We start from the raw sequence: 15,040 nt of genomic DNA, 5'->3' as shown, positions 1-15,040 counted from the left end.
TGGCCACTAGCCTCAGTGGATCCAATGCAACACTGTTCTTATTTCCATTTCCAAGAGCTGAGGAGACAAGTTTCCCTTCTTCACTTACTTTGCAGTTACATTTTCATTTTGAAAGGTTGGCTTTTTCATCTCTAATCTTCACACACAGGCTAAGTTCCCTGTAACAGAGGTCACACTCCTTCCCTGCTTACCACCTTCTAAAGTAAGCAAAGGAATTTTGGACAAACTAGGAGTCTCCCTTTCCTCCCATTTTTGACACTTGTAGCTGGATGGGCAAAATTCCAGTGGTTGAGAGATTCAGAGAGGGGCTTCTCAGTTTTACTGGGGTCTTTGTATGTAGTTTGAAGATTTCTTAAAATGTTCCTATTGCCCTCAGGGATAATCTCATTTTGTCACTAAAACAAACAGATCAATTCACAATGGCAAATGTTGGGTCTCAATTTTTAAAAATCTATTTTTATTTTTATTTTGTTGAAGCTAAGGATTGAACCCAGGGCTCTACCATTGAGTTATAGCCCCAACCTTGGACTTCAACTTTTAACAGCAGTTCTTGGTGGGTTAAAAAAATTTAAAAAAGGAAAAATTGTGGACCAATTGCTGAGGCAACATACAAAATGAATTTTTAAAGAGTTTTCTAGGAATTTTACCAAATTGTAACATTATCATAAATATCGTCTCCATAATGCATGCATATAGTAAACTTATATGGGAGGATTTGGATTAAGTCTTTAGAACTAATAATAAGCTAGACTTAAGGATATAATCAGGCTACTAGCTATACAGTATAGAAACCTCGACCTCAATTAACATTGCACTGAGAAGCTCACTTTTATCCATTTTATTCAACAACTATTGCCAAACTAGTGCCCAGGTCTCTTTGTGACTAGGTCTGGGTAATTTTCTTGCAGCTCAGAAGCTGTGAATATTCTGTCCAGTTTCAACGTTTTGGAAAGGTTTAGGGAAAGCATGCATAAAAGAGTAAAAGGAAATCTATCTAACCTTTGGAATTCTAGGGACATTTAAATATTTGTACAATTAATTACTGGAACACTTTATCATATTTACTCTATATTACAACCAATGATGATTCCCCAACATTTATCCTGTTTCAGCCACTATCAGTTATAAAAATTATCTGGTTACTCTGCTGCCACACAGAGAATTGAGTTCAGACTCTTCTTTGCCATCAGTTACTTTCACCAAAAGTGAAACAGGTCAAGAAAGAGCAGATGTTTCTGTTTTTTAAGTGATTCTCTAAATACAGAAACTTCACAAACCTGTTTAGCATGTATTCCAAGAGTCAGGAGGTCAACTAGTGCCTACTATGTGCCAAGCACTGTTCTAAGCACTTAGAATACTATGGAAATCAATGCAGATGGAATACTATGGAAATCAATGCAGATGGAGGACCTGCCCTTTCAAGGAGGGAAGAAGACTGGAACCCGTGAAATATATGCTGTACAAGAAGAATGCTTAATAGTTGGGCTGAGCATGTGAGAGCTTTCTTTTCTCTCCCTCTTAGCTAACTATTCACTTACCAGCTCTACCTATATTCTAATTTGAAGTGACTGAAAACCTTCTTACTCCAAAATCAAGGTTAAAATCTGAGGTTTTCTCCACTTCCCCTTTCTATTGTACAACGTTTGTTATTTTTAGTATTTCATCTTTTTTTTTTTTTTTTGGCGCTGGGGATTGAACCCAGAGGTGCTTTACTCCAGCCCTTCTTATTTTTATTTTGAGACAGGGTCTCACCAAGTTACCTAGGATCTCATTAAGTTTCTGGGACTGGTCTTGAATTTGTGATCCTCCTACCTCAACCTCCCAAACTGCTGGGATTACAGGTGTGTGCCATCACATCCAGCAGTACTTCATTTTAGACATTAGTCAAATTAGAAAATGTTCTGCAGTCACAAGATTGATTCACTAAAGAATGCCTATTAACTTCATCAGTGAGCCCACTTTTTAATGAACAAGCTAGAAGAAACAAGTGTATTTTTTGGTCTTTGATTTTCATATTTCAGATCTCTGACCTTTAAAAAATGTGAAAACAAAACCTCAAGTATTAAGAAACGAAGTCTTAAAAGAGATTGGCCAAGCCCCCAAACTTACCATGCCTCTACTATACAGTTTCCATACAGTCTTACCTAAGTAACTGACTTCGCTTGTAATTTCATCACCTAATTCTGTTTTGATTGTTTCCCTCTTTTTTTTTTTTCTTGTGGGGGCATGGTACCAAGGATTGAACTCAGGGGCACTTGGCCACTGAGCCACATCCCCAGTCCTATTGTATTTTATTTAGAGACAGGATCTCATTGAGTTGCTTAGTGCCTGACTTTTTTTGCTGAGGCCGGCTTTGATCTCGAGATCCTCTGGTTTCAGCCTTCTGAGCCCTTGGGATGACAAGCATGTGCCAACGCACCCGTCGCAAACTTAAGTTTGATCTACTAGGGTGGAGAGGGATGCTTGAAAGACATCCTTTTCTTGGAGTCGAGGGTTAAAGGAGACCTGGACCGCTGTTTCCTGGTCTGCATTTTCATCAGCCACCTCAGGAAATAAGTGGTATCTGCATCCAGAACACTGTCTGCTCAGAAGGGGAACCAAGGGGAGAAACGGCCATAGGTTTCCCCAGATCGTAGAATGCAGGTTCCCAGTAGTTTCCACCTTGGACTTCACAAAGCCATCTTGGACTGACACTGTGAATACCTAGTGTGTGATGCTCACCCCAAGTTCCCATTCTCCCTCTTGGGATTACAGTCACTGAGATTACAGGTGTGTGCCACCGATCCTGGGCTGTTTCTCTTCTTAATGTCTTAAATGCTGGCACAGATTAAAGCCTCTATTTAACCATATTCAAACATTACCTGAGTCAATTACAAGATCGAAGTCAAAAGCAATGGCACATACTGCAATCCCAGCTACTCCAGAGGCTAAGGCAGGAAGGTTTCAAATTCAAGGCCAGCCTCAACAACTTAATGAGACCCTGTCTCAAAATAAAAATTAAAAGGGTTGGGATGTAGCTCAATGGTAGAGTGTCCCTGGATTCAGTGGCCAGTACAACAACATCGAAAACAAAAAATATCGGACTGGGGATATAACTCAGTTGGTAGAGTGCTTGCCTCACATGCTCATGCCTTGGGTTCAATCTCCAGCAACACACACACACACACACACACACACACACACAAAAGGACCAATAACCAGGTGAGATGGTTAGGCTCCCCTTTCTTTCATTGCTTTTGTGAGAATATTTCAGTAATGAAATCGAAAGGAAGAAAAGAAAGCTATTAGGTATTTCTTCAAACACAAACACATATGTGTATATTAAAAGAAAATTTCAGGGTATTATCAGATAAGAAACTAAATTATTAAAGCATTTACAAAAAAGAAGTCAGCAATTTGGAAGAATATTTAAATAAGGCTATATACTTAGCACAAGTGAAAAGCTAGAAAAAATAAGAAATCCAGTTACTATAAAAGAACTCTATCATAGTTGCTTATATCAAATAGCTCCCACTGAACAGAAGTACACTTCAACTTCCTGGATATCTGCTGGAAACTTAGGTTTTATTCAGTCATTCAAAAGCCATTTCTGAATACCCATGATACGTCAGGGAAAGCACTCATCTAAGTGCTAAGGGTACAAAGATTAACAAGCACTAAGACTTTACATAATCCAAGCTTATGTACTGCACTGTATCAGTGCTTAATTGTTGTTTTACGGGTGGATTTTGTTTACCTACCTGTTTTTTAATACTTGGTAATGATTTAGAAGTATTCTTATTAGTTATTGTTTGCAATTTCCATATAACCAAAATATATCCTTTATGACTTAGACTTTTTCATGATAAAATTAATACATATTTTTGGTAGAAATTTGGAGAATGTTTCTACACAGAAAAAAAATCATATGTACTCTTGTTACAGAGATAATCACTGTATTTTCTTTTAGAATTTTTTCTATGAATTTGATTTCAAGTAACAGAAAATTCAACTCAGACTTGTTTAAATAATGAAAAAAAGTGACTGATCCACACAAACAAGAGATCCCCAGGTAAACTGGTGAGGCTGCTTCACTTGCAGCTTGATCCTACAACTCAGTATAGTATGTCATCAAGTTACCTATTTACTTCCTTCTCTCTGCTGTGCCTATCCTGGTCTCTGCATTATTTTAAGACTGACTTCTCTTATAGTCCCAAGAAGGCTGTCAGCATCTTCCTCTTGTTCAACAAGAAAGAACATCGACATTTTCTGCAAAAGTCCTGAGAGTCATTATGTAGAAGTACATTAGGGTAATTGCTCACTCTTACTTAATCATTAAGTTCAAAGGAATGCCATGTACTGATTGGATAGGCAAGGTTACATTACCACTGAAGGTGGAATAAAGTCAACTTCTCTGAAAGCATATGGATCCCTAGAGAAATGGTACTGTTGGAAAGATGAGGAAAGTTTTCCAGAAACTAAATATTTTAGAATGAAATTGACCAAATTATACTGTTATATTATGTACATGTACAAATATGTAACAGTGAGTTTCACTATTATGTATAAATATAAAGCTCCAATAAAAAGTTTAAAACACACAAAGGAAGTTGTTTTAAAAGAAATTGACATCATATGAGATACAAATGACACATTTTAAGTAATTCTTTTACATGTCTGTTCTTTATTCAAAGTCAATTATACTTCATGAATGGCCCAGAGTTTCCACTTTTTCAAGATCATTCTCAAATTTTCATTAGGTAATACTTAATAGGCATTAGAAATGAAGAAAAATATCTACATTTTTGGTTAAAAATGTTAATATTAAGGAAAAGTTACTAAAAATCATGTGTATTGTATAATCCAATTTTTCTTACATTATTTGTACATTAAAAAGAGATCATATCATTTATAATATTAACAAGTTATTTATAAGTATGATTTTACTTTCTTCATTCCTTTCTGTATTATCTGAATATTTTATAATAGTTATTTATGCTTTCATAATCAGAGAAAAATCAGAACTATATCATTTTGGAAAAAATAAAATTCACTAAGAATCTATATGCACATCATATCATCTCAACCTGTATCCTACAGGACACTTGTCACTGAGTCAAAACACTTGATTTATTCCTCTTCTTAAGCTTTATCAGCTGGAGTTGAAGGCAATGTGCTCAATGGCTACAGGTAAGTAATTCGCAAGTAATGGAAGTTAAGGTAAATTTATAGGTTTTTATTCCACTAGTCTGCATAACTTTGAACTTTTCTTCCTCTTATTTAATTAACTATACAATTAATAGAGATCATTACACAGAATGATTAGTAGATTTGATAATGGAATCAAATGATTTTCTTATGGTTTTCACCACTGTTTGCATAAAGATGACTTTTCACTGAAGTCTTTCCTCTCTGTATACATTTTGTTTAGAGTTTCCCTCCACAAGCTGCTCTTCTTAGAAAATTCATTCAGTCCATGCAGATGTCTCTTCAAACCACATCTCTAGTGCTACTCTTTCTATCTCTTGAGCTGCTCTTTTTTTCTCTCTGGATATCTATCAGAAATGTCTATGTACATGTGCCAATGCCTTCATGAGCAGTAGTTCACAGGACAGTGAGGTCTTTCATTCTAATTCTCTTCCACACCCAGTTGGGTGTTCAACCATTTGCTTAATCGTCCAGGGCCTCAGATGGAGAGAATAACTTTCAAGAAAACAGACTACACAAGAGTTTCACAAAGTTTTAGATTTTATGTCTAAAACAAAATTCACTCTTCCTGTAACTTTTTTAGAAATATTTCTTCCTTTCATCTTTGGATAAGAGAATTATAGAAAATAATGGATTTTAAAACCGGAAGATATTCAAAGCTCACTGCCCCAATATCTTTTCTTCATTTTAATACATGAGGAAATACATAGTTTCATTAACTCCTTCCTCTATTAATAACTGAGTCACATCAGTTCTCCTTTTGGAATATTTCTTAAGCCTATTCCATTCTTTTCAGTGTCTATCATCCCAGAATAAGTCTTCATTTCCTTATGTCTTCATTCTTCCCAAAGTCACCATACTGCTTTTCTTGCCTGCAGACTTTCAACTAATCCTGGGACAACTTCCAGATCACACATCCAAAAGTAGTGTTGATCATTACATGTTCCTGTGGGGGAAAAATTTAATGGTTTTACTGTGGTCAAAAAATGAAATTCAAATTCTAAGGCTAACCTACAGGTTGATACCAACTTTCCTTTCTATGCCGATCTTCTTAGTAGTTCCTTAATATTCAAAGTTTGGTAAGTATTTATTTAATGGAATTAATCTTCATTCTAAACAGAGATAACTGGGTTTTCAGAAGATATTTTTAAGTAGCCAGGTTCAAAGGAAACAAGAAAGGTCATTAAAAATGAACACAAGAACAAAGAAGTATTAGAGAGCAGGAGCAAGATGCATGCCTTTTCTATAGTTTCAGTTCTGTTCATTTTCTCTTGGCAAGTTTCATACCCTTTAGCCTATGCTTAACTTACTGTGACATTTCTTAGAACCCACATTGTTTTATATCTGCACTGAAACTGCAGAGATGACAGGAAGGTACTTAAGTGCCAGACAGAAAAGCTAAAAATGCTAAGATTAAAAAAAAAATGCTTGCAGAGATATTAAGTGAATCCGGTTATAAATAGTTTTAAATGTGAAATAATTTTGATTCCACATGGCATTAGCCAAGTACAGGGCTTCTTCAGTTTTCAAAATGGCACACTGCATCTGGGGAAAATTCACTTCAAGAAGTACTGAAGTTATCCTCCGATACTAGCAGATCTTCTCAGTATATTAAGGGAAATATTGCCTTTTAAATCTCCCCCACAGTAGAAATACAAGCAGTCACCAATAAGGCCCTTATACTAAATCAAACACAAGGCTAAAGCTTTACACTTCCATCTTTCTGATTTCCGAAGGTCAAGGTCACACTTCCTTCCACAATGGTCTGAGTCCCAGTCCTTGCTTTACTCTATATAACTGGCAGATCTCAACACACGAGGCTACTGCTAGCAAGAAAGATGAGAGGGCTCGGCGCTCGAGCTGAAAGGTCAGCGAGCCTGGAAATTCCCGCCGTGGCCGCCATCTTGCGGGATCCGGGCCGGAAGTCGCACGGCTGAAGGCTGCGGCTGCAGGGCGGGGCCTAAGGCGGGGGCGTGTGGCTCAGAGGTTCGTAACTGGGGCGGGGCTGTTGGGATAGTCCGGAGTCCGGGGGCGGGCCTGAGGAAGGGGCGGGGGCAGTGCGGCTGGAGGTTGGGGCGGGCCTGTGGGCAGGGCGCGCGCCCGGTGGCCCGAAGGTGGAGGCCGGGGGCGGGGTCTGAAGGCGGGGCGGGGGCGGGGCCGAAGGCCGGCGCCGGGAGGGGCCAACAGGGCCGCAGTGGCTTACCCCACCTCACTTTCTCGGAACGTGCTGCAGCTGGCACCCGGCCGCACTCAGCGAAGAGGGCTGGGGGAGGGAGATGACGGTGATTTCCTCGCTGCTTGGTCCTCTGCAAGCACCGACCCCCTTCTCGCGGCTGCAGGGCGGCAGACATAGCAGGTGAGATAGGGCCCTGGGGCGCGGACCTGCCCGGCCCTGACTCTGCCTAGCGGGCCCCCGATGCTCCCGCCCCCGCCTTTCGGGGCTGGGCGGGTGAACAGCGCCCGGCCCTCCCTCCAAGCTCTGGCGTGGTGGTCCTCCGCCTGCGCCTGCTCGGTCTGCCCCGCAGCCTCTCAGCGCCTGCCTTGGGGCCGTGTGGGGCCACCTGGGAGGCCTGCGCAGGAGGGGCGGCTTGTCCCCTCCCGTGGCAGAACTGTCATCCCCAGTGTGGACACAGCCTGTCTGCACGTGTATCCACCCTGTCATTCTCCTACTCTTCCTTTTATCTCGCGGGTGGCCACAGTATCTGCCCTCCTGAAAGCATCTGCTCAGGTACCTAGAGCGTTTTAGTTAACCATGACGTTGTGACTCCCATGACCTGGAAAGTTGAGCAACCACCTTTTTCTGACCCCTTTGCCTTTCCATTTCCACTGCTTTCTCAGGCGTTGGGTGGCAACTGCCCTCTGGACAGTTTAGTTAGGGACTCTCCGCAACCTTTATCTTGAAGGGCCGAAGTCAGTGCTTGCAGATAAAGGCAGAAGGCAGTGCTTAGTTGTCCCTACCATGGGTCCCTAGGGGGAGGACATTTGGTCTCCAGCAAGTAGGTGGGAGTAGATGAATGTTGTGACTGTTGGTATTGTAGAATTCTTTACTAGTTTCACACTGTATCAGGCTTTTCTCATGGGATAAAGTATGTAATGTGTTTGAGAAATAGCCTAAGAGTTTGCAGCTTTCTCTTTGATGTTAACACACACTCCGTTTTCACTTAATAATCGCAGTTATTTGCAATTTAAGTGGTCTGCAAATGTTTTCTAAGTCAAATATGAAGGGGCCAGACGCAGTTTATATACATCATTTCTCCAGTACCTGCTCCGGTGAACGGTCTTTTACCGTGATAGGTCAACTTGTTTGTTCTGTAAGATGAAAAGACTGGGTGTAACTTTTTAAAACTTCCCTTGCTGTGGTTCCTGTTCATTTAAAAATATGCTTTAGGAAGCATATTTTCTTCGCGTTCAAAATAGATGAGCCGGGCGAGGTGGCGCGCGCCTGTAATCCCAGCTACTTCGAAAGCTGAGGCAGGAAGATTACAAATTCACGGACAGTCTGGGCAATTTAGAGAGACCCTGTCTCAAAGTAAGAAATAGAAAGGGCTGGGGGTGTAAAGGGCTGGGCGGAGCGACCCTAGGTTCAATCCCTAGCACCTCAAAAAGAAAAAACGATTAGGATGAGAAAACTTTTTAAGTCCTTTTGATTGTTTTGACTTTTCCCTCAGCAGCTGTTGCTTTTATAATAATGAAAAACATTAAAAGAAACCTCATGGGAAGGAAGAAGTTACTCTTTTAAGTTTTTCTTTTGTCAATTAATTGAAAGTTAACTCTGGACCTTGCTACAATTTTTTGACCATCACAGAAAAATGAAGAGCTGTCCCTTTACTGTTAGCAGCTATTTAAGATCAATTAAATTCAGTCTTTCTTAATTTGATATGAAACAGAAGCTGATAGCTTCATGACACATACTATTCCTGTAGTTTAGTTGGATGATCTTTAATACTTAGTATGTTTGGAGAATCAGGAATACATTTTACTTCGTTACCATTCTTATTAGGATTAGAGCTTCTAATCGCAATTGCTACCATTTCTTGATATCCTGTTTTGTAATAAGCTGTGCATAAAATAGCCCATCCACCCAGTGTGGTAGTTTTTACTCTCATTGTACAACTGAGGAAACAAATTCTGTGAGGCCAAGTAACTGACCCAAAGGGTTGGTTAGTGTTAAGTCCCAGAATCTGTTAGATTTTTTTTCACTTAACTAGTGTAGTTAATACTGTTTTTTAAAAAATATTAGACCACACTGATATGTTTTTGTGGTCTAAATAAGGGGTTATGAGCAGCATGAAGTTATTAATACTCCAAATGAAGGGAACTTTTGAAAAGCATCACAAGACTGGAATGGTTTATCACCTTCTTTACAACTACCTTTCCATGTCCACATTTCTTAAGGGTTCCAAACATTTAACATCTTTGTTTGCCAGCTCCTTCAAATATGGGTGTTTGTACCAATGAATAACTTTCCCAGGATAGAATTTGATGCTTGTTTGTAAACTTCAAGTATGTGAGTATTGTTGGGTTTGTTTATATTAAACCACTCCTTTCTAATCCTAATAGAAAAATACTTGCCCTAATCCAGATTAAGTGTAAGATTTTTAAATGGTTTGGTTTATACCAGGGTAGTTTAGAGAAAATTCTCTTATACATCCCCATATATCAATTGATGATCTCTGGCCTGCCATCTGAGTCTTTTTTAACGTGGCGAAGGTATTTGATAACTTAACCAGGGTGTTGTAAATTTCAGGAAGCATGAACTTTTTTACTTCTGCCTTATATAAGGCCACTTTAGATGGTAAACCCAGAATAATTACTTAGAAATTGGTAATAGTTATCATATTACCTTCAATTACTAATAAAATTACTAATAAAAACTGACTAATTTCGGAGTCATCCAAACCTCCTCTTTGTGTCCCTGGCAGCAAGAGGAGAGTCTGATAATTATTGTCATATTAGCATACAGAATTTGTTCCTTCCTTGAGCATTTTTGGAACATCTTCAGGTTTTACAACATATTTTGTGTTCTTTAACATTTTATGAACATCTTTAGAACATTTTAGGATACATTTTGTGTTCTAGGGCCTGTTGCTATAGTGGAAAAAATTAGAATATTTTATTATTCAGAAAAATTCCACAAATTAGAGAATGCCTAAAAGAGAACATTGATCCATGAAAGGGTAGGGAGCCTATTTAAGTACAAGTTACTATTTTAGTGATTTATTAAACAAGAACTTTTTTTCAGTGTCTCCTGTGTGCCAGGTGCTATGCTAGATGTTAGGGACACAACAGTGAGCAAAGACATGCATAGTTCTTTCTTCTGTGACATTTAAAGTCTAGTGAAGGAGAGACAAATTCAATAGTCACTCTAATATATAGTATAATTACAAAGTAAGAAAAAAAGTGGTTAATAGTAAGGATAATGTTTCCATTTGAAAGAACCAGGGCTTAGCTAATGAGATTAGAGAAGACTTGCCTGACGAAATGATTGAACTAAATATGGTTTGGAGGATAAGTAGGTGTTAATTATGTGCAGAATGGTAGGTAGATAGGTAGAGAACATTTTAGAGTGGTTTTGCATGTGCAAAGTCCCTATGGTACAAAGTAACTATTGGGCCAGTATGTGTAGGTTGATGGAATGCCATCATTTTTTCATAATTTTGTCTTTCATGCTCTCATATTCAACTAAAATTTATGTTTAACTTTGTTGTAATTAATTACCTTGAACCAGATATGGTTATAAGGACTTTATTTGAATAGCCTCAAGTTTTTGTGAGGTATAGATAATTATTGCCATTTCACAGATAAAATGAGGCGTAGAAAAGTTAAAAGTTATTGGTTCAAAGTTGATAAATGGTGCTGTACTGTATTCTTCTTCCTTTACTCAGTTATGACCACAGTCTGGAAGGGACCCAAAGTGGCTCCCTGATGGTCCCCTGAGAGCTTCTGAAATTTCCAGAGAATCTGGATGCAAGTGGACACCAGCAGAGACTGCTAGACAGAGAGCTCAATTGTGGATCACTGGAGAGAACCACAGGGCATCGTTGCACTGTAATATTTGTGCATCTTATTTAACACATGTCTGATAGGAATGTAGAGTAGCAATACAACTGTTTGAGCTGACCAACCTTTGAGAGTAAAGAGGTTATTGTTACATCCTTTCCACCCCCACTTTCTTTCCATTATATTTTTCCTTGGTGATAGTTGAAGGAAATACGTAAAATAATTTGACCATTTAATAAGTAAATAATTCTAAATTTACAGTGTTTCCTTTCAGCTAGAACTCTTTTTATTGTTACACTGAATTTTCTTTTCTTCTCAGAGATCTGACTGGAGTTGGAGGGTGAGAGAAAATGAATTCCTTTTCTAATTTACCTGCAGAGAACTCAACCATTGCCATCAATACATCTGAGACGCCATCTACCACAGTAACACATGGATTCAATTCCACTAATGATTCACCTTCAATGTCAATAACAAGGCTTTTTCCAGCTTTACTAGAATGCTTTGGTATAGTCCTTTGTGGCTACATAGCAGGAAGGGCCAATGTCATAACATCAACACAGGCCAAAGGACTGGGAAATTTTGTCTCCAGATTTGCACTTCCAGCCTTATTATTCAAAAACATGGTTGTGCTTAATTTTTCCAATGTGGATTGGGCTTTCTTATATAGTATCTTAATTGGCAAAGCTTCTGTATTTTTCATTGTATGTGTATTAACCTTACTGGTTGCCAGTCCTGATAGTCGATTTAGCAAAGCTGGACTATTCCCTATTTTTGCTACACAAAGTAATGACTTTGCATTGGGATACCCTATAGGTAAGTTTGTTGTTTTTTTTTTTTTTCTCAATTTTTAAAAAATTCAAGTGTTTAAGGAGATAACAAATATAAGCTTTAAATTTAAGCATTTGTTAGTGACAGATTCTTATGCTTGTATTTAAGAAATCTTTCATGTTTTTTCTTAAATATGTCTTAAATTGGGATGTATTATAATTTCCCTCAATGTAGGAGTTTAAGGATCCTTTAAACACCTACCTAAAATAAATGGTCATATCCTAATAACCTTTGTATATAGTCTTTCTAATAGTATTCTATTTCTTCTCAAAAAATCACCTATGAAAGAAATTCAATTTTGCAGAAGGGATCAGATTCTGATTTAAATTATGTAAAAAAAAAACAAAACCTTATTTTTATAAAATAGTCATTACTAAGTGTTAGCAGTAGGAATTGGAATGATCTTTTCCCCTTCTTTATTTTTCTTACCATCTAGAATATGTATGATTTTACTTTAAAAATTGTTTTTAAGTTTTTTATTCAAAAGTGTTTTCACCGAAGTTAAATTATTGTTTAAGAACAAAAATGGTAAGGGTATTTTTATCTTTCCATCTCTTTAAGTGACCTAATTTTATGTTTCTATGTGTATGTTTTCCTGATGTAACAATAAATAAAACAATTAGAGATGTTGAGATATCTTGAAAGGAAACATACTCTATTTTTCAGAACACTGCCACCAAGAAAATGTACACCTAGTAGCAACTTTTATATATTTTAAAATTAAAGTTATGTGTATTTTGATCATGAATCATAATGTGCAGACCTGACTGTTATGGATGCTCATTCACTTGTAAGGAATTGTTATATACCAGGGACTGTGCCAGCTGCTAGGAATACCCCTGCAAACAAAGTTCTTATACAGACTGAATTTACATTTTAATGGGAAAATAAATAATAAAATTTAAATTATATCAGATAGTGACAAAGGGTCCTAAAAATAAATAGTATAGAGGAAGAGGAATGAGAAGATGCCATGTGAGGCAGGGTGGTCAGTTAAGGCTTATCTGATGATGTCTTCTGAACAGAAAAGTGAATGGAATTTTCATGTGTCAACTGCAATCTACCATTAACTTTCAAGTTTCTTATCCAATCATTTCATCCTCTCCTCCCACACCCAACTTATTTCTCCACTGGTACCAAAGAGACTCTAGTGAACTATACTTCTTACTTTATTCCACCTTTGACCTTCCTCCATCTTGTTTACCAGAAATTTAAAAATACCAGAGAAATCAAATAACCATGAGTAAAGCAGGAGCTTAGGAGAGGAAAAACTAGACTCTTAGGTAACTGAGCTATAAATAGTAAGAAACTAGGTGTTCCTTTAAGGTTACTGAATTTTAAAGTGAAATAAAGGTTTTTGGAAATATAAGATCAAGGAGTTAATGTGTTTGTCCATTTCCTCAGAATTAATAACATATTAGTCAACATATTTATGGTACAAGAACTGTAGAAGTGGCTCAGTACCATGGTTTATATATTTAATAAAGATTGCATATCTTACTTATCTTACTTTGACATGAGTTAGACGTATTAGTTTTAACATTCTCATAGATTAGTAAACCCATAACTAAACAAAACTAACATTTGTAACTTTGTAGTTTACTTTCTTACACTTATCTCATTTGAATAGGGCGGACATTATTATCCTAATTTTCAAATAAGGAGATAAGCTTAGAGAGATTTTTTTTATCCCAGGTCATACAACTAACAGGTGATTGAGATCCAAACCTAAGTTTTCTGATTCTAAATCCTGGGCATTCTCTTATGCCACATAGTTAAATAACATGCCAAGTTCATCTTAGAATACCCAACCAGCCCTTGTTATACATTAGTTTCAGACACAATCAAAATTCTTTGTCCCTAACAGTATTCCCAGTTCCATAAAATGAGCAGTAGCAAAAAAAGGTTGTAGATGAATTAATTAAATTTCTTATCAAGGCAGAATATCTAAAGAATGTAATCAGCCATTTTTATCACTGCTTTTCTCATATCCCATATTTTATCAGTGAATCTGGTAATAATCATGTTGGGCATATGCTTTCCCAAATTTACCCAATGTGTATGTTTCTAAATTTTTGAGTTGCAACTTTGGATTTTTTTTTTCTCCCCAATAATAAGAACTCTTATAACATTAGGTTGTAGTCTATAATTTTACTAAAACCCAATAATCTAGACAGCTTTCTCATACACCTACAGATTGGAAAGGGTGATACAGCACCGTATGGCCATATGTCTGCTCCTGGTGAAATTATTTATTACTGCTGTCTGTGTCCATCTGCCTTCTGGCCTTGTGCAGGGTGAACAGAGAAGCCTCTCCAGAGAGAAGACCTTTCTGTTTATTTTGTAGGCTCTCTCAATAATTCCCACTCTCCTCTTCACAGAGGAGCTTCAATTGGGGGTTCTAAAAAAATGTCCTTTTTAAGATTGCATTTGTTCCATATCTGTCCAATTGATAGGTGACTTGGGAAATGCTGGCAAGGAAAAAGCAGACAAGTTCATGAATAAAGAAAAAGAGTAGTCACATTTCTTTTTTCAGAATACCATGACATTTATAATGGTCTATAAAATTACACAAAAGTGATTCATTTTTACTCAAGTGACAGAATAATGCATTATGACAGACTTAAAAAATAAAGCCCACTGTTTTTTAGAATAGTTATTTTCAAAAGTACTTTAAAAATCCAAGTGTAGAAGAAACCAAGAATCTACCAAGGTGAAATGTTGATTTCAGCAAATCAGAATGGTTCCCTGCCTCTGTCATTAAAAGATACTAATAGGGCATAGTTAAGTCCTATAATTTATTCTTCAAACAATGCTGATAGCATAAGTACTCTGACTAATCATAATTATGCTCTAGTGCTCGAGCTGTAAACAGAAAGGAAATGAAGCATTTAACTATATGCCATTAAATAATAGAATGATCTTGTCAGAGTCTTTGTGTTATTTGCTTGAGATTGAAACCCTGCAGGAATCAAAATAGGAGCCACAGTGGGAGGCTAATTTTATCTCTTAGTTCTTCAAA

At 37.4% G+C, this 15,040-nt stretch overlaps 1 protein-coding gene across 8 annotated transcripts in view; it reads left to right on the top strand.

Moving 5' to 3' along the window:
- GPR155 (G protein-coupled receptor 155) overlaps positions 1 to 15,040 on the top strand; it is a 67,917-nt gene that overhangs the window by 15,055 nt on the left and 37,822 nt on the right. For 2 of the 8 annotated variants that reach the window (XM_079135012.1, XM_079135019.1), the window contains exons 2-3: positions 11,073 to 11,235; positions 11,507 to 12,003. In XM_079135012.1, the coding sequence (XP_078991138.1) occupies positions 11,538 to 12,003 (466 nt within the window). In that variant the 5' untranslated portion in view covers positions 11,073 to 11,235; positions 11,507 to 11,537. Of the gene's footprint in view, positions 1 to 5,079; positions 5,170 to 7,349; positions 7,544 to 11,072; positions 11,236 to 11,506; positions 12,004 to 15,040 lie in introns of those variants that run through there. The other 6 variants (XM_079135018.1, XM_079135016.1, XM_079135013.1 and 3 more) reach the window with 5 other exon arrangements.

This window comes from Sciurus vulgaris, assembly GCF_902686455.1.
Source record: "Sciurus vulgaris genome assembly, chromosome: 3".
NCBI classification, from domain to species: domain Eukaryota; kingdom Metazoa; phylum Chordata; class Mammalia; order Rodentia; family Sciuridae; genus Sciurus; species Sciurus vulgaris.
Note: the sequence above shows the minus strand (reverse complement) of the source record. Positions and strands in the feature narration are given on the sequence as shown.